This window comes from Papilio polytes, unplaced genomic scaffold, assembly GCF_000836215.1.
Source record: "Papilio polytes unplaced genomic scaffold, Ppol_1.0 DF823510.1, whole genome shotgun sequence".
Taxonomy (NCBI): domain Eukaryota; kingdom Metazoa; phylum Arthropoda; class Insecta; order Lepidoptera; family Papilionidae; genus Papilio; species Papilio polytes.
In genome coordinates this window covers 348,516-365,841 of record NW_013525694.1, presented here as the reverse complement: position 1 = coordinate 365,841, position 17,326 = coordinate 348,516, and the positions used below count along the sequence as shown (strand labels likewise).

Here is a 17,326-nt window from a genome sequence, read left to right as displayed (position 1 = left end):
AAAAAAAATAAAAGAAAGTAGCCTGCATGTTCTGTCGGAATATGTACTCCATCCACGACAAATTTCATTGATATCCAGTCAGCCGTTTATGCGACAAACTCTAACAAATACCCAAACGTTCGCATTTATAAAATTAGAGAGATTATGAATAGTTTGTTCACAAAATACGGCATTCATTTGAAACGGTCTATTTCCATCTGGATCTGGGGGAGATGGGAGGAGAGAAAGGCAGGGGTATAGGGGAAAAGGGTGACGGATGGGAATAATCTCGACGATATTTCACGATGATGTATACTCTCTATTAAGAAAGAATTTCGAGGCGAGCTCGAGCCGTGATGCTCTATTACTCAATGTTTAATCTTTAATAAAGATAACAAACACCACGCTTAAGAAAAACTGTCTGCTGCAAACGTTAATTAGAACAAAAGAATTTTCTTTACGTGACTGGCTGAAGCCAGACTGCTAGATAGATTTTATGAATATTGTTGCAAATTAAGTTTACAATTTACTGACATCAATACTTTCACAGGATTAAAATTGTAAACCTTTATTATTACAACAATTGTTATAAGCATAAGGTATTTCAAGGCGCTCTTCGATCACCGCTTTAACAATATTTCATTCAAATGAGTTTTTGAAATACAGAGAAATACCGAGAGGGCAATAGTCTAATAAGCTTGGATAACAAAAAAAAACGTTTGAGTAACTTAGAAAGCAATCTTATAAATTTAAAATAGCAAACTTGTGACAAAGATGTTTTAAGTTTTATTTTGCCGTACGAGACATGGCACTCCATTCATGTTGCCTTTTACTAGTGCTATTAACATAGCTAATGTAAGCCAACGTAAACTATGCAGGTATCATGTGTACATCTCTATTCAGCGCTTTCCGACCGTAGCTTTACACTATCTTACACCAGCCGTAAAGAAATAAAAAAACATGCCTCAAAGGAAAACAGTTTACACTCAATACTCCAGACTGTTGGTAAATGGAGGTGAGAATTCGATCTTGTTTGAAATGTTAGACCGGTGTCACTTAGCTTCCAGTAGTTTTGATTAAAAGAAATGTTTCTTCTATTGGATTAAAATGGTCTTAAAAAATTTTATATAACAATCATAACGGTTCTAATAACCAAAATGCTCCATTACCAACTCTAAACGAAAATTAAATTTTTAATGTGAGAAAGTTAATATGAATCATCGCATTAAGTTTCATTGTTATGGCTAGATAGAAGTATTATATAAAAGATTGTTTATTCTAAGGACATTTTCTAACTAAAATCAGATTAGGAAACACACATCAACATGAAACGATTTAAGCAAACGATTTGCTAATATTGGTAATGTTAACATGTTCAACAAATCGGTAAGAAATCACTTCATACATTAACATGACAAAGAAGTTGAGCCACCGTCGGCAACCCTATCGCCGTCATTACTTAGCGGCAGGTTAATAAGGTTCTTTGTCGTCGACCCTCGGCGCACTCACAATCTCGCCCTGAATGCGACCTTATCTCGGGGCCTGTTTGCTTACGGCCCGTGCAAAAGACCCACCATATTGCGACGCTCGCCAATTTTTGTAGCGTTAGTTGGTAATTATGAACGCGATAGCATTCTTTGTTACCGGAACATGCTTTTGGAATAAAAAGTACATAATACCGCATTTTACATATGACATTCTACGGAACTGTCTATCAGAAAGTTTTAAGACTTAAAAGATGTTTAGAACGTAAGGTCATTTTATGACTGACCCCTTTATCCAATTTCATTACCCGCCATAAATCTGAGATTGAAGTTAGCGACACATGACCTCGAAGCCAAAGCTACATACGATGAATTTAAACGACTACAAGTAAAACTTATCTTATGAAAATAAGGCAAAATTAATATGAAGTGAACATTTTTTCATAAAAATTCGCCATCGTTTTCATACAATGGGGTATAAAGATGCCCGCATGCCGACCCGATTCTCGAACCTTCTGATAGCCGATTTCGGGACGAAATTGAAAATTAATGACACGGAAGTTAAACTCTTCATCCGTTCATCAGACAATGGACTTAGATTGATTTAAAGCTTATACTCATCGATAGAAAAGGTAACCCTCATATATTTTTTTTATAGAATCTAGATCCAACAATTACATTGAGAAGAAATTGAAAGAACAATCTTCATCAAATCTACGGAAAGTATTCATAATAAGACATCTTCTGAATTGCTACAAATGTATCGCAGTAAATACAATTACTTACTAGTAATAAATAACCCTTGAAAGATATACACATATAACTTTTTCGAAGGCACATTTACTTAGGAGTCTATACAAATTTTTATAAAAGAAGTTATGTAGAGTAGTACTAACGAGGAACAAAAGTAAAAATAAACTTCTAAACTTTTAATATCCATGTGAAATTTTTCTATTACTGAGAATGGAAAGAAAGTCTCTTATCAGAAGCGATTATTGGGTTTAACATCTATCAGTTGGTTCCTCGCCAATACAGAAGTTTGCTGCAATAATTCTCAGTTGCCGACGTCCAGTCTCTGCGCTCTATTACTCTTTGGTCAGGAAATTGTCGAGTTCCGACCTGGAACCAGTCGCGTCGATTAACAGTTTGTCACTTTAATGGTACAACTTACGTTGTGAAAACATTCTATGAAGTTCGAGAGCTATATATCAATTTGGAGTAATTTAGTTGCATAGTTTTATGATCACTATATTTTCTAAACTCAAATGACTTAGAATAAAACAAACTAGAGGAGTTAATGTCACTTGGGATATTTATCGATAGATCTATACTAATATTATAAAGAGGAAAGATTTGTATTTTTGTATATCTCAAAAACCTAGGCCGATTTTAAAAATTCCAAGGCCATATTTTTTTATTATTCAATATCATGCGGGAGAAGTCGCCAGCAACAGCTAGTATGTAATAACAGAGAAGATTAATATAGTTTAGCATCAATGCTAAAAGCAAAAAGAACAAAGCTCCTTTCGTAAAATCAGCGATCATATAGAAGTTGTAAGCTTAAATACGTTTATAGACAATTGCGATATACACGTGTCTGTTACAATTTCAGTATGAGGTTGCTCAGTCGTGCGAACATTCAATATCTGGCGGGTAATATCGAGCGGTGACTTTGGCATAGGCACGATAGAGAACCGCTCCAAACAATAACACTTATCTTCGAAGCTTCGAAATTATCGCTCATTCATATTCATAAGACGCAAATGTAGTGCCCGGGGCGATTCCGAATGGTATTGGTTGGAGGGGGGCGTGTTGTACTTTAGGGAGGGACTCATTAGAATTCCATGTTTGATATTAAAACGTTTCGAATTTATCTGAATGATAAAATAGACGTGAAAAAAGGAAGAGAAAATACTGATAAATTTAATTGGAAAGTACCAAAAACGTGAAAGGCGACCGATGGTTAAATTGGGTCGTTTAAGCGAAAAAAATTTGTTTTCGTTATTTTTATTATTTCAGCTATTATCTTAAAAATGACGATCACGAAAGTAAATTTAATAAAACTAAAGAAGGAATAATGAAATGAGTTGTAACAGCAGTAGATGTAGTAGTAGCTAACTAAATTAACATTTAAAAGAAAACTAAAATCGCTTTTATTATCTTTTCAAAAACGTTAATCTTATTCAATTGCAGCGAACATTTTTATTTGTACTACATGCTTATATTCTATTTACCTAAAAAAATATTTTTTTTTCTCTCTTCATATTTATATTTCTTTTAAACTAGTTATCATATTGTGCGCACACCTTATGTAGGTAACCTTTTAATTTGTACCTTGTCAATATGCATTCTCTTTTGCAATATGTTTCTGTACGGATTATTTATTTTTTTATTATTATTATTATTATTTTGTAATCGAATGTGTGTAAATTTATAATTTTTGCCTATCCACCGCTGATACTGACATGCGGATGATCTCAGGGTTCTCGCGGAAGATCAGCGCTGGGTGCCTCTTTGAGTAGCACCCAGCATTCAAAGCTGAGCGTGGACCCAATCCGGCCAGCATCACAATGATTTATAATTTTTTATTTAGTTAATTACATTTTTTTTTCTCCTACTTAGTTTCTACGTCATGTTTGTTTGTCTGTTATTACTTCTGATTGTGTTGTTGCTAAGGATTAAATGTTATTTCATTTCATTTCATTTCATTTCATTTCATTTCATTTCATTTCATTTCATTTCATTTCATTTCATTTCATAGATGTAGCCGAGGTGCATATGCAAACCAGATCAGTAAGTCTGTTAGTTGTACAAACATTACAACCTAATAGCATAAGGCAGAGCAATGTTATGTCGACCCGGATTCTCATTCCAAACAATTTGCTTATATAGTCCAGGTTCTAAGCTCATACCTCGCCTATCAAAATGTCGTCAGTAAACAAAAGGGAGCATCTCGATAGACCGTGGCCGCTCGCCTTGAAATCCTTACCATAACGTGACGTAGATATATTAGCATTTAGATTATCCCCTTGTGCGCTGAGACACAAGCCGTCGTTTGCGGTGGCAGTCTCTCCCACCAGATTTATACCTTGAGAATTTCTTTATTAGAAAATAAGAATTTACCTTTATAAACAGAAACTAATAGTACTTATTCTCGTAATATTTATTTCTGTTTTATGTTTTACTTGAATCATTCAGTACCCTCTGATTGTAAAAATGTATAAAATCCACATTCATTATTCACTATTTTAAATTTACTCTCAGTGAATTGATTTATTACCATCTGCTAGTATTGACGCTGAGAGACCGAAATAAATTCAAACAAGAGACCTCTGGTAGATATCATTTAATAAGCTTAGTTTCATTTTCAGATTTCAACCAAACGCGACAACGGAATTCTAATTTTCTGTTAGCATTGAGCGGCAAAGCTCCCACCAAATTACGATTTCTCGTTTCAGTAATGAAAATTTATTGCTTCGACAAATAGACACGAGGATAGTCGAAGTATAAACAATTTAATCCATCTCTGTCAAAACATTTTTACTGACTCATTTTAATTTACACTGCGAAATCGATTATTGAAGAATCGCAATACATGTTATGCACGATTTTTTATTATCGTAGATTGTAAATTTGCAATTACTTTATTCTTTTCCCGTACACCAACAACGTATCACATCACCATATGACAGCTTCATTCAGTGTTATCCCCTTCGACATATTAAAATGCAAATCGACGTCGGTGGCTGGTGCGGAGTTTTTCTCTTTTGCTTGAATCGACCCGACAGCCGTAAAGAGACCATCATCTATACCGACTTCAACACGTTCCGGTGCCGTAAAGATCTAATAGGAAATCTTTTTTACTTATTCCAATACGTCCCGACATAAAGGCTTGTTTTTTTCTTATTCTGGCTTTACGAGCGCCAGTAAAATCCTTAATCGAGAATTAACGGTGAGACCGCGTTGCGGTCGAGTGGCGAGTTTGTGTCGGATTTACAAAAAGGGGTAATTTGATGGAAGCGGGTTGCGTTGTTGTATCATTTCGCTCATTAATTGCCTTCATAAGTTCGGCTTCGGTCGTTTTATCGCCGACGCAGGCGCGCACTTGCTCGCTCATGCAAATGACACGCACCGCGTGCCACTAACGATACTATTGTAACAATTTAAGAAGTAAAATAACAATAAGTGTGCACTGAGCCAGGTTAATATCTTTCCAGTATAACTGACGCGTGCGTATATGAAGCAATAAACGATTCGTGTCGAATAAAAGTCGATTGCTTATAGAGACGTCAGTCATACGACGTAATACGAGAATTCCGTTATTTCTTATACGCGGGAAGGAAAAAATGAATAAAAAATCATGATTGCTTCGGCGTCAATACTGCTAAGTCAAAATCTTATTTATAAGGCATGGTATCTAGCTAAGAATATAATTCAGTTGATTGCCTTCTTAACCAGAAATGAATGCGACTAATATTAATTATTATTAAGAGCCAATCTTATATTCTAAATGACATTTTTATTTATTTATTTTACGTCGTTATAGTTACATATTTAACCGTGAAATGGTTAAAAATGCTGGTTTATTAAAGATAAAACAATACATCACCAAACCCAACCGCGTGTGTCGCCCGTTTTCACGTATAATTTTCATAAAGCAGTGGGTCATAATTATGCAGGGTAGGGTACTCCGGCATGGGATTTTTGGTCGGAGTTTTATGTTAATGCACAGCCCGACTTCCCTGTATGCTAATGATCAAGTATGAGTACCATATACATACGGAGCCACTATTTAACCCTTCCTGCGCTTCTGTTGCGGACCGCACGAGAATACTTAATACGGGGACCGTAGAAAATTAATATTAAGGCGGGCCACATAAAGCACCGGTGAAATGATTTTGTACCCTGGATATTAATATATACACAACTAGATATATTAACAAAGGTAAGTAGTAACTAATATGTTTAAGATACTACCGATGAAGTTGTCTACAAAAAAATCTTATAAAAAAGTTATAATTTAAAGCTTCAAATTTCCTTTATTAAAATTAAGATTCCTGAGATTACTTTAGGGTTTATCATCGTCGGTTCGCTTTTTACATAATGTTTTAAATCCTACTTAAACTATCTTAACTAAGCGTAGATTCCCATTTGTTTTATCAAAACTAAAACGAATATTGACTTGATATAAGGAGCTATCTTATACTGGTGATTGAATTTTTTAATTTCAGACAAATTGTATATTAATAGAGTTTAGAATCAAATGAGAGTCTACAGGTAATAAGGGTATATGAGACTCACCGGCGGCGTCGACTTGACAGCTGAGGTAGAGCAGGCAGGCGACGAGCAGAGCGGCGGTGCGGTGGGGCGCGCGACGCCGCTGTCGCATCTTACCGGCGCCGTGCCGCGCCTGCACCTGCGCCTGCGCCAAACACTACGTCACAGCGCACCGCACGCCCCCACATTACGCGCGGCGTGCGCGCGTCGTAACCGCAACACAAACCCAACACACATCTAATACGACGCTCACGTTACTTACGGTGCTCCTTACTCACTATACACATCACAACCCAGTTTTAACACTAAGCTTAATACCTTAACTAACTATATATCACAAAAAATACGACAACCGTTTCGATTATTACAAAAAATCTTGATTAGGACAATGACAAATATTTATCGACTATATTTACAGTATTAGAGGATTTAATATAATTTGGAGTTTATTTCGACCGAGACAGGTATCCTAAATTAGGGATTCACTGCGTGAGCTCATCATGGTTAGCACAGTTCTGTAGTGCGGACGATTCTCAACCATATTCCATTGTTATTGCGTTTCCGTCTTCTCAACTGGACTCTTGTAAGTTAACACACCGGTTCGTTCGTCTGATATCACTAAAAATTATTTTATTCTCAATCAAACACATTTTTTATTGTTTGTAGTCATAGACATCGGCGCGGTGACTTTATCGCACCTGGAAGTAGACGAGAATAATGTAAACATCAGCATGACTTGTGTCATGTGGATGTTTGTCATTTAATTTGAAAATCGGAATCAGAGAGGGCATTATAATTTTTAACTAACTCAACGACTATTATACATGTGCTACGAAACTGCTACGGACTTTTGTATGACTTGGCTTCAATGGTTTGAATTTTCAAAAAAAAACAATTATTATAGTAAAACCGATTTCATACTGCTTTATATTAAAACGTAGGTCGTTAAAATAACCACTGTTTATTGTATAAAATGCCTCGCAATCGGCTTTCGTGTTGATCACGTTCGGCCTTTTTATATCCGCATACATTTAAAATTAAGTCACGTTTGTCAATTTGAAATTTTATTTCAATAGCAATAAAATCGAAAATACATCAATTTAGAATGATTAAACATTTTATACTTTACAAACCTGTGGGAAATTGAAAGTTTATCCCAGAATTAAATAAAATCATCTCTATATTATAATAATTACAAAATAACAAAAGTAATTTATTATTAAAGAGGTACTTTTTACTCTGTTACTATCAATACTGTAACTTTTCTAAAATTGAGTAATTCCGATTCAATCAGCATCTCATAATTTTGTGAATGGAAGGATCTAAATAAACCCTTGAAGTTTGGGTTTGGGTATTTCGATTAAACAAAGTTGGCTCGTTATGGTGAAATAAGCCAAAAGTCGACCGGGCGCACGTTGCCGCGACGGCCCGCACTAAATACATGAACATCGGCAGTTGTATTTACAGTATCATGTGGCTACGGCATGACATAAATAACATCATAGCATGAAAACATTTACTTAGTATGTTCTTTTTAAATTTAAAAGCATGGTACATTGACGTAACACAAAGCAACGACCAATCACACATTATTATGTGTATATTTTTTATTTCATAAACAAGTGACATGTAATTTATTGTAAATTTCTGTTACAAAATAAATTATTAATGACTAAATGTTGCTTACGACTTCTTCACGTAAGGTAAAGCCTATATTACTCAGCGATAAGGTAGCTTTCTAATGATGAAAGATTTTTTTACATCGGCCTAGTAGTTTTTGAGTTTTTTTAATACATACAAAAATACAAATATTTCCTCTTTAAAATATTACTATAGATTTGCAATTGAATGCAACTTGCCTTTGATAATAAACATGTAACTTAAAATTCAGTTGATATTCGTCAATAAAGAGATTATTGTAGAACATAACATAAAACTCAACCCAACATTAAACAGAGAAGGGACAGAAAACATCAAAAATCAAACTTTCATAACTCAAACACGCCACGACAGTAACAAAGTTTCTAAACATGAATTTATTGACACTTGGAGCGAGCAATGGACGGCCGCTATTCTAATCCCAGTCCTATATGCCCCGGGCACGTACGGACTTCAATTTTCCTAAGGTTGTTCCTAACAAATTTAAGTCCCACCAACTCAAATATCAGTATTTGTTTTATTTTAGAAAAATATTTTAAACAAGAATAAAACAGAGATTTTTATAAAACTAGAAATTAATTGGATAAATAGAGTAATTAACAGATTGTACATAAAAAGTTTTATCTTAATATGAATGAAAGAATTGCGTAAATAAATAAAATTGCTTGCAATTCAGTGTATTTTACCTGTTGCATTTTTTATTCACTAGTATTATATTTTCGTACCAATATGCTTTACGTAAAAAAGTTTACAAATACCCATTAAAATAAATTCACATCTGAATTGTATAGCAAATATAGATGTTATAAAGTGCCAACTTTTAATGTAGATATTTCATTGCACCGGGGAACACATAAAAGAGTCGTAACTCAAGCCCACTTGGAATTCAATAAGCGACGCGACGTCTCACTTTCAACAAAATAGAAAGGGACGGACGAATCAAACTAAATAACTCAATGAAGGGGACGGGGGGAGGCGAGCAGTTTGCACGACTTATAACTTCAATAAGAGCGGACCAGGTGTGGCCGGTTGTCTTGGAGCTATTTGCATACAGCCCATGACTCCGATTCCTCTGAATAAGTATACATTTTTAACGGATACGGACGAAAATAGCTCTTATCCCAATAGCATTAAAGAAGATCAGATTTGCAGTCGAATATACACACAAGAATTATTTACCTTCTCATTCGTATTTCAACAGCTGGGGATATTGTGTTTAGTTACCTGCGGTAATGGCATTAGTTTGAAAGGCTCCACCATTAGTCTCCGACCGCACACACGGTCAGGTACTTGTAAAAACTACAGAGAAATCATTATAACATATTGCTTTGGAGTAGACGTTAAAAATAGTGAAAAGTTTTATTAAAGGAAATGTTGATTTGTATATAACACAGCTATAAATTTTACTTCGGGAAAAATAAAGTTAATGGGGACAAAAATAATTTAAAGCTATGTTTTCGCATTTATAGGACGAACTGATATCCTAAGTCATATTCTCAGCGTAGTTAAAATTCATTCGTGTCAATCAAGACCGTAACTTCTAAGAGTAATTTTATTTATATCCATGCTCTATAATTATAATAGCGCTTGTAACGACGTTGGTTGTTTGCACGAAACTATTAAACTTGAAGGAAACAAGTCAAGAACAGCATCCGAGACGTTTACACTTGGAACTAAGTGTAATGAAGTTACTCAGTGAACTAAACTCGAAATTAATCTGTTGCGTTTACTATAATGATATTAGTATAAGTGTGAGATTGGAGCGACTCGAGTCGCAGACAGCTATAACCATCTATCATGTCTCGCCTCGGAAACGCTTAATCACCTCCCGATCTTAATTAACTAACTAACGACCTTATTTGCGAACTTCTCTCGACATCCGTCTGGGGGTTCATTTTTAACTTGCATTACGTCTGCTCCAGATTTTAGATATACTACGCTACAGTTCAACAACGACTAAATTAATCTTATTTTTGTACTCTGAAGCTTTTAGAAAATGTATCAAATCATTATAGCAAATGATTTACACTAATATAATATGAATAATCTCGGTTCGGTACACACGAAGATGAATATATACACTAACCTTTTTTTGTTTCGACATTTACCACCAGCAATTTTTAGCAAGTTTATAAATTAGATTCAATGTATTTGGCACACATTACACATAGAGTAAATGTGAACAATATTTTGACACACGTAAAACGTGATTTTAACGTGCTTGTTAGAAATAAACTTCAAGGTCTAAGAAGTAGGAAGGGAAATGAGAGAGGTGGCCCGAATACGCCAACGGCGATTGCAATTATGCTAAGTACTTCTTACTGTAGAAACTGTGTCAAGCATCGGTCTATTCATAGAGATGTAAATATTATTGAAATAGAAATTAATTATGAGCTGAAGAAAGTATTAATAGATTAACAGATTTATAAAATCGGTAAGTAAGGTTTACTTCTAAAGTGAAATTTCAATTTCAATCTTACATGAGTCAAGTATACAAGAATGAAGGAGTTGGTTGACTTCACACATATCTTTAAATTTCTTTATCAATATAATCCGGTTGCATTACGATGTTTTACTTCACTGTGAAAAACGTAGGTAGCAACCGAAATAGAAACAAACTTTGTCTAGGAAATATAAAATTTGTAATGTAAACTTTTGTAGGAACTATTAACCTAACAGGTCTAAGATAGATATCAAAGATAAATAGAGAAATTAAATCTGTTATTTTATAAAAAACGGCTGCATACACTGTCATTGTAGACGTAGAAGTAGAAAAGAATCCGCTCGCCATTGTTTTATCTTAGTTTCCTCCGATTACTGCCGCCTTTGTTCCTTTTCTGAGCACTTTTTGTGTAAATCCGAAACTGACCTAGATAGTTCTACGAGCGTAATTATTGTTTCGTTTTTAGTGTTATTACTTGCAAGTATTCGCCTAGAAATCACTGAACTTATAAAATTATAGTAAAGATTGCCTTACTTTAGTCTTGTATATTTTTATGCTACCGTAGTTGAAACTTTAAATAAAAAATGTTTTACAAACATTATGATATCAAAGTTTTTGATAATAACATTTATAACTATTTAACTTTTAATTGTAAGAATCCACATTAACAATTTTTTCCTTAAAAAACATATTTCTGGTAAAGATTTATTTCTACCGAAACATTGTTAAATGTTCCACCGACCAATAGTAAATAAAATATCCTTTTATCGAAATACAAAAGTAAATATTTTTAAATGGGATTTCCTTTATGTTGTTTAGATATAAAAACGAAAACAAATATCCTTGTCAAAGCGACTAACGTTGAAGCCAAATTGATCTGTCGCTGTTGACAATAAGGTCCAAAATCCTGTGTGACCGATGTCATACATAGGCTAGCGTATGTTTGCGGCTTGTTAAAACAAATGTAGCTCGGTTGTCAACGCGCCGGCTAATCCCGAGGCTTCACTGTCGGCATTATCACGACGGATCACAACTTAGGGTTGCTATTTACAAAATAGCCTACGCATTTTAGATTTATCTAATCGTATTTCATTTTACTTAAATCAGACTTGTTTGATAGCTTGTTTTATCTCAACATTTAGTAATTTCACTATCAAAGAGTTTATAAATGTTTTGGATTAGTTGAATGTAACATTACAATTACCTTATAAAATAATTATAAGATTTAAAGATATTCAAAATCATCCTTTAGAGGTTAAAAAGGTTTTTTTCCAAAATATTTACCCCCTAAGTTTAACGGCGTGAAAATAAATAGCCTAAAGTGTGACGTAAGTGTAAGGCTTTTTATGAAAAAAAAGAACTATTCAAAAATATGCTGTAATTGCTGACATCTTAGGCAACAAAGAAGTGTGTGTTTACGCTTTATTATAATAGTAAAGATGAAAATTTTCAAAACAATTACTGTTAAATAAACCACATATTAAATAGTAAAGTATCAACATTTAGTAACACAGTAAATAATTGAAATACTAGTCATAGAATTAAATTTCAACAATGTTGACTATTGAATCTGTTCAGGTGAATCTTCAACAAGAGGAAGTGTAAAGTAAACAGGGATGTCCAACAGTTGCGGACACTCCTCACTCCAGACGGCACATCCCTATTGTAAACAGCCGAAAACCTCGCTAATATTTGCGTCAACGCCCGTCACTGTAATCTCTGGACAAAGTTTAGTTTGCGAACATAAATTAAGTCGGTACTGAAATGACTATTGTAACGATTTACGCCTCGATTGAAATACATAAATGTACATTAAAAAGTTAAAAATAAAAATTAGTGTCAGCAAAAAAAAAAGAATAAATCCTACACATTAGTGTACCTGTTCATTAAAACAGGATTTGTTATTTTGTATGTAATGCATGAATTCAAAAATTACTGGGCCGATTACAATAAAATAACCAGAACATTTCATGTTGATTGTTATCTAAATTAAAATACAGTGAAATTATTATCAAAGTAAAACTAAGAAACAAATTCTATAATTTACTTTAACATAATAACATTTTGTTGTCTTTGAAGAAATTCTTACAAATATTAACCCATTCAACCGTGACTAGGGTTGAAATATTTTACATGTTGATTCAAAACAAACACTAATTAACAGAGACGATACTACTCCTTGATAAACGTCAATCACAGAACCGAGATTAGGTATGCATAATTAATCTGATAGTTGTCAACCCTAATTATTCGTACGCGTGTAACAACGCTGGTATTATATTAACGGTAGCTATTACTGTACTAATGATTTTAATAGTCTAGCTTAATACGTATTTGAGCTGGTGGTATACATTTTATGCACCATTAGAGAGCACATGTGTACGGCCATTTAGACGACGGCTGTAGCAACGTTATTGATTATAGTTCACGTTCATATCGTTAGATAATATCTTTAGTCGTTAAGGTCGATTTGACTTAGTTGGTTCATGCGTTAGGTGTAGCTTTACACGGGATGACGGATCATAGTATTTTAGCATCCCTGACAAACCTTTCTTTGAACACTTACGTTTAACACAGTCATTTCTAATGAAAATAAATGAGCATTCTTGTTTATTATTACGAAAATGTATTAATGAAAATATTAAATCAACAATATTTTAAGACAAAGCTAACAATAAGACAATATCTATAAAAGACGCCGAGGACAGACTTAATGAAGCGTATAAATATTTGTTGGCCTGATCCATTGTATATCCGGAGGCGTTCCGTTTTGATTTGATGACTCTGCGTGAAGCCGCGCCAGAATAAACGCTTAATTTGAGCAGGAAGCCATTTACGGAAATCCTGATTGCCGTGTTGTCGGCGCAACACACCGAATATGTCGGGCTTTACTCGAAAATTAATAGAAACACCGGGCTTATGCAACGATCCAATAAGGGTAAATTAAATAAACAAAAGCAAGATATGTTGTGGATGCATATACGGGTTTAGTGTGAACAGGGATTTTTAAATCTGTATAGAATATGAACAAATTGATTTATAACTTCTGCGTTATAACACAGTTTATTGTCAGAAACGTTAAATAGTCAAGGATTGTAATTAATACTCCCGAATATAAAATGACAGTTATTTTTATAGCCTCTTAGAATCAATTCGTAATATTACTTCGGCTAAAAACCATTTTGAAAGATTTCTAAAAAAAATGACTGAACTACAACACAAATCTAGGTTAGGGTTGCAACAGGCTAACCTAGATCTAGTTGCTGGATTTTCTTTTTATTCAAAGCTCTGTTGCCTTTTTGCCGAACGGACGGGATTCGAAACACTGAGAACAGTGACGTTGTAAACGACGACCGGCCCACCGCCGCGACAGCTGCTCGTTACAACAGTACTGCACATGTATTTTTCACGAAATTTCTACCATAAAAGAGTTGCGAAGTATTATAAAATCATAGTACAACATTAAAGTCCTTTACTGAACCAATAATTAGAAGTTCAAAACTCTTGTGTTAATCGATATTTCTAATATTTTAAGCTATACAAGCGTTCTTATAAGTACTGTTGAAATATGCAATTTTTAAAATTCCTTCAAGTTTGTTTCAACAAACAGACGTGAAAACCCGATATAACACGAACTCTCTAAACTGCGTGCGATGTCAATTTTAGACTTGAATTAATTTTAGAGTTAACTAGAGGTCTGTTAATTCTTGTTCTGTATTATTATGTTACTAACACATACGTACATAGTTGAAGGTGTATTTTAATGATAGTTACGTATATATAAAGTATCTTATTTAATATCAATTAACTTTTTAAACAATTGGGACATGCAATTTCCTAATAAGCCGTATTGCAGGTGTGTCGTTAGCTTCTTCAAAGAACGATACCATCTACTTCAGATTAAAAGTGAATGTGGACGATAAAATTTTACAACAGCGCAAGTGTAAAACTTTAGCGTTTCCCAATACCCATTAGTATACATTGAATACCTTAGGAAAAGAGAATAGGAAATTTGAATAGCGATACACGTAGTGCACCTGCTAACTCTTGTAAATGTTGCCTATTAGAGCGTTTGTGGCGAAAAAAAATAACATGTTTTAACATTTAGTTACAAAATTGAGATGCGATTTAAATAAATAATATTTACTATAAGTTGCTAATGTTATATGTAGATGATTGACTTCTTAATTTACTAGTAATTATTGCTAAATAAAACAATCAAATGCCCATAACATCTTTAACATTTTCGTTTCATAGTTAGTTTAAATGCATGTGCATATAAAATATTTATTCACAAAGTTGATAACATAAATACTACTTAATATTTAACTTTATAAAATGCTTCGACAAAGTGTATAAAATATCCACCTCAGCAAATTGAAACTTCAGACACGACAAAAGCAAATAGATGTCGCTCGCTCGTTAATACAAATTGAATCAGCCGATGCATTAATTTCCTGTCAACAAACGCGCCGGTTAAAACGTCCGATAAATAAAAACGGGACTTGCAATAACAAACGATCTGTATGAAAATTCAATATCCGTTCAAGAGCCCCGAGAAATGCAGCGAAAATACGATTCAATGAATTGAGATTTATTTTCTAAAGGCTTTACGCTACCGACCCGACTTGGCTCGGCACGACTGGCTTGCCGCTTAGTTGTTTCTCTTCATTTATTTCCATTTACTTGTATTGACTTATTTATAAAGGATTCTTAACATTTCACCAGTAAGACTAGTGGTGCAATCGCCATCAACAGTTCCAACGGCTTAGCTTTATCTCTGCTAACGTTTTAACGTGGCTTTTAACTCCCTGTTAATGAGAATCTCCGTTTAATATTTACAGCGATTCTTAAGCCCCTCTTTTGCGTTACGTTGTACAAACATTTAATAGTTTTTGTTAAACTTCAGAAATTGATTGACCTATTCTCGAAAACATAAGATTGCCTATCTCAAAAGCCACCTAAAGTTAAAATCCAAAATTAATTACAAATTGCAAGAACTGTTTTTGAGAAGTTTTATTAAAACAATCATTATTGCCTCACGGTCCAACAATGTTAGACTTAAATTGCATTGTTGAGCTTTATAAGCACCAAATTCCAGTTCTAGTGTACTTTCAACGTAAGCAATGTTCAAACGAAAGTTTCGAACCGTAATGGAAAAGAGGTCAATCGATGAATGGATCGCTTAATTAGAACGTGGACTATTATTTCCCGGCAGATATCTACACAATCAAGTAAATGCACAATTAAAAACTTAGTTGACCCATTGAAAGGTATTTTAATCGAGCCTTTATTATCTTGCATACTTTAGCAATGTTAGGTTAAATAGAATTCTTATTGTAAGTTGTATAATTAACACTAATTATGAATAGATAAAATGATGAAAAGCAGGTGTGTCAAATAATAGCCTTGAGAATGGAAAATAAACTCTCCTTTGAGAAGTTTAAAAATTTTCCATGAATAAAATACAATTTTTCATCTGGTCACTTTAATTCTTAATTTGATAATTCTACTAACAAAGTACATATTGCGTGGTATAGCTGTAATTAAGTGGGTAAAACCAAAACCTGAGATATCTTGGGACATGGATATAGCGGGTTTTTGTACCGCAACATCAAAGTTCTTGCTCGAGTCGGACCCGAATAAGTTTCGGCGATTCCATTACGATGTAAATCCACTAACAAGCCGAGTCGTCTGAGCGGCGAATGTTAATCAGTAAATACAATGATTAATTAAGTCTGCAGACGGCGCGATCTTTGTCATTTTAATGAGTGGAGACGCATTCATATGCAAACGTTTAGTCAGGGGGAGTACTTTAAGGAATCGTGAAAACGATCGTTTAAAGACAAACAAGTTTTAGGTAAACAAGAATTAAATATAAAAATTGCATTTTGCGCAAAATACGAAACGTTTCATGTACATGTTTTGACCTAAAAATTACAAGTTAATTTGATAAAAACTTATGATCAAAAGCGTTAATGGATTTTAAGAAGAGCTTATTAAAAAACCACACAATAAGTTATAAGATATAAAATATTTCATTAGTCAAATTGTAACTCTTCAGTCAGTAATATAAGTGTCATTATAAACATAACATTCCTATTATATTTCAAACGCAGAACACATTCAAGCACACAATACCGTCTCTGTGAAAACATTAAACACAACTCTAACATAATACATACGCCGCCTAAATTCTTAACACTGCGCGAGATAATATCCGTGAAGTTTATTCAGTACACGCGTGGTATCGCCCCGTCTCCCTACAGCCCCGTAGCCCCGTCCGCGTCGCCTCGGGGATCTCGCAAGAACCAACTTTGACAATTAATAGCCTAAAGCTGTGTGGGAGTTTTCGCCGTGAATTAGTCGTTTCGACGACTGCGGTACGCGGACTCAATTGTACGCAGTCATATGCAAAGCTCACGCCATTGACATTGTATAAGTCATTTACTTTATTTTATAACGACTTATAATGATTATGGTC

General features: G+C 34.1%; 1 protein-coding gene across 2 annotated transcripts in view; it reads right to left on the bottom strand.

The window, feature by feature from the left end:
- Positions 1 to 17,326, bottom strand: part of LOC106104610 (tyrosine-protein phosphatase Lar) — a 279,987-nt gene that overhangs the window by 123,600 nt on the left and 139,061 nt on the right. For both annotated transcript variants that reach the window (XM_013284703.1, XM_013284704.1), the window contains exon 3: positions 6,765 to 6,885. In XM_013284703.1, coding sequence (XP_013140157.1) covers positions 6,765 to 6,885 — 121 coding nt within the window. The remainder of the gene's footprint in view (positions 1 to 6,764; positions 6,886 to 17,326) is intronic.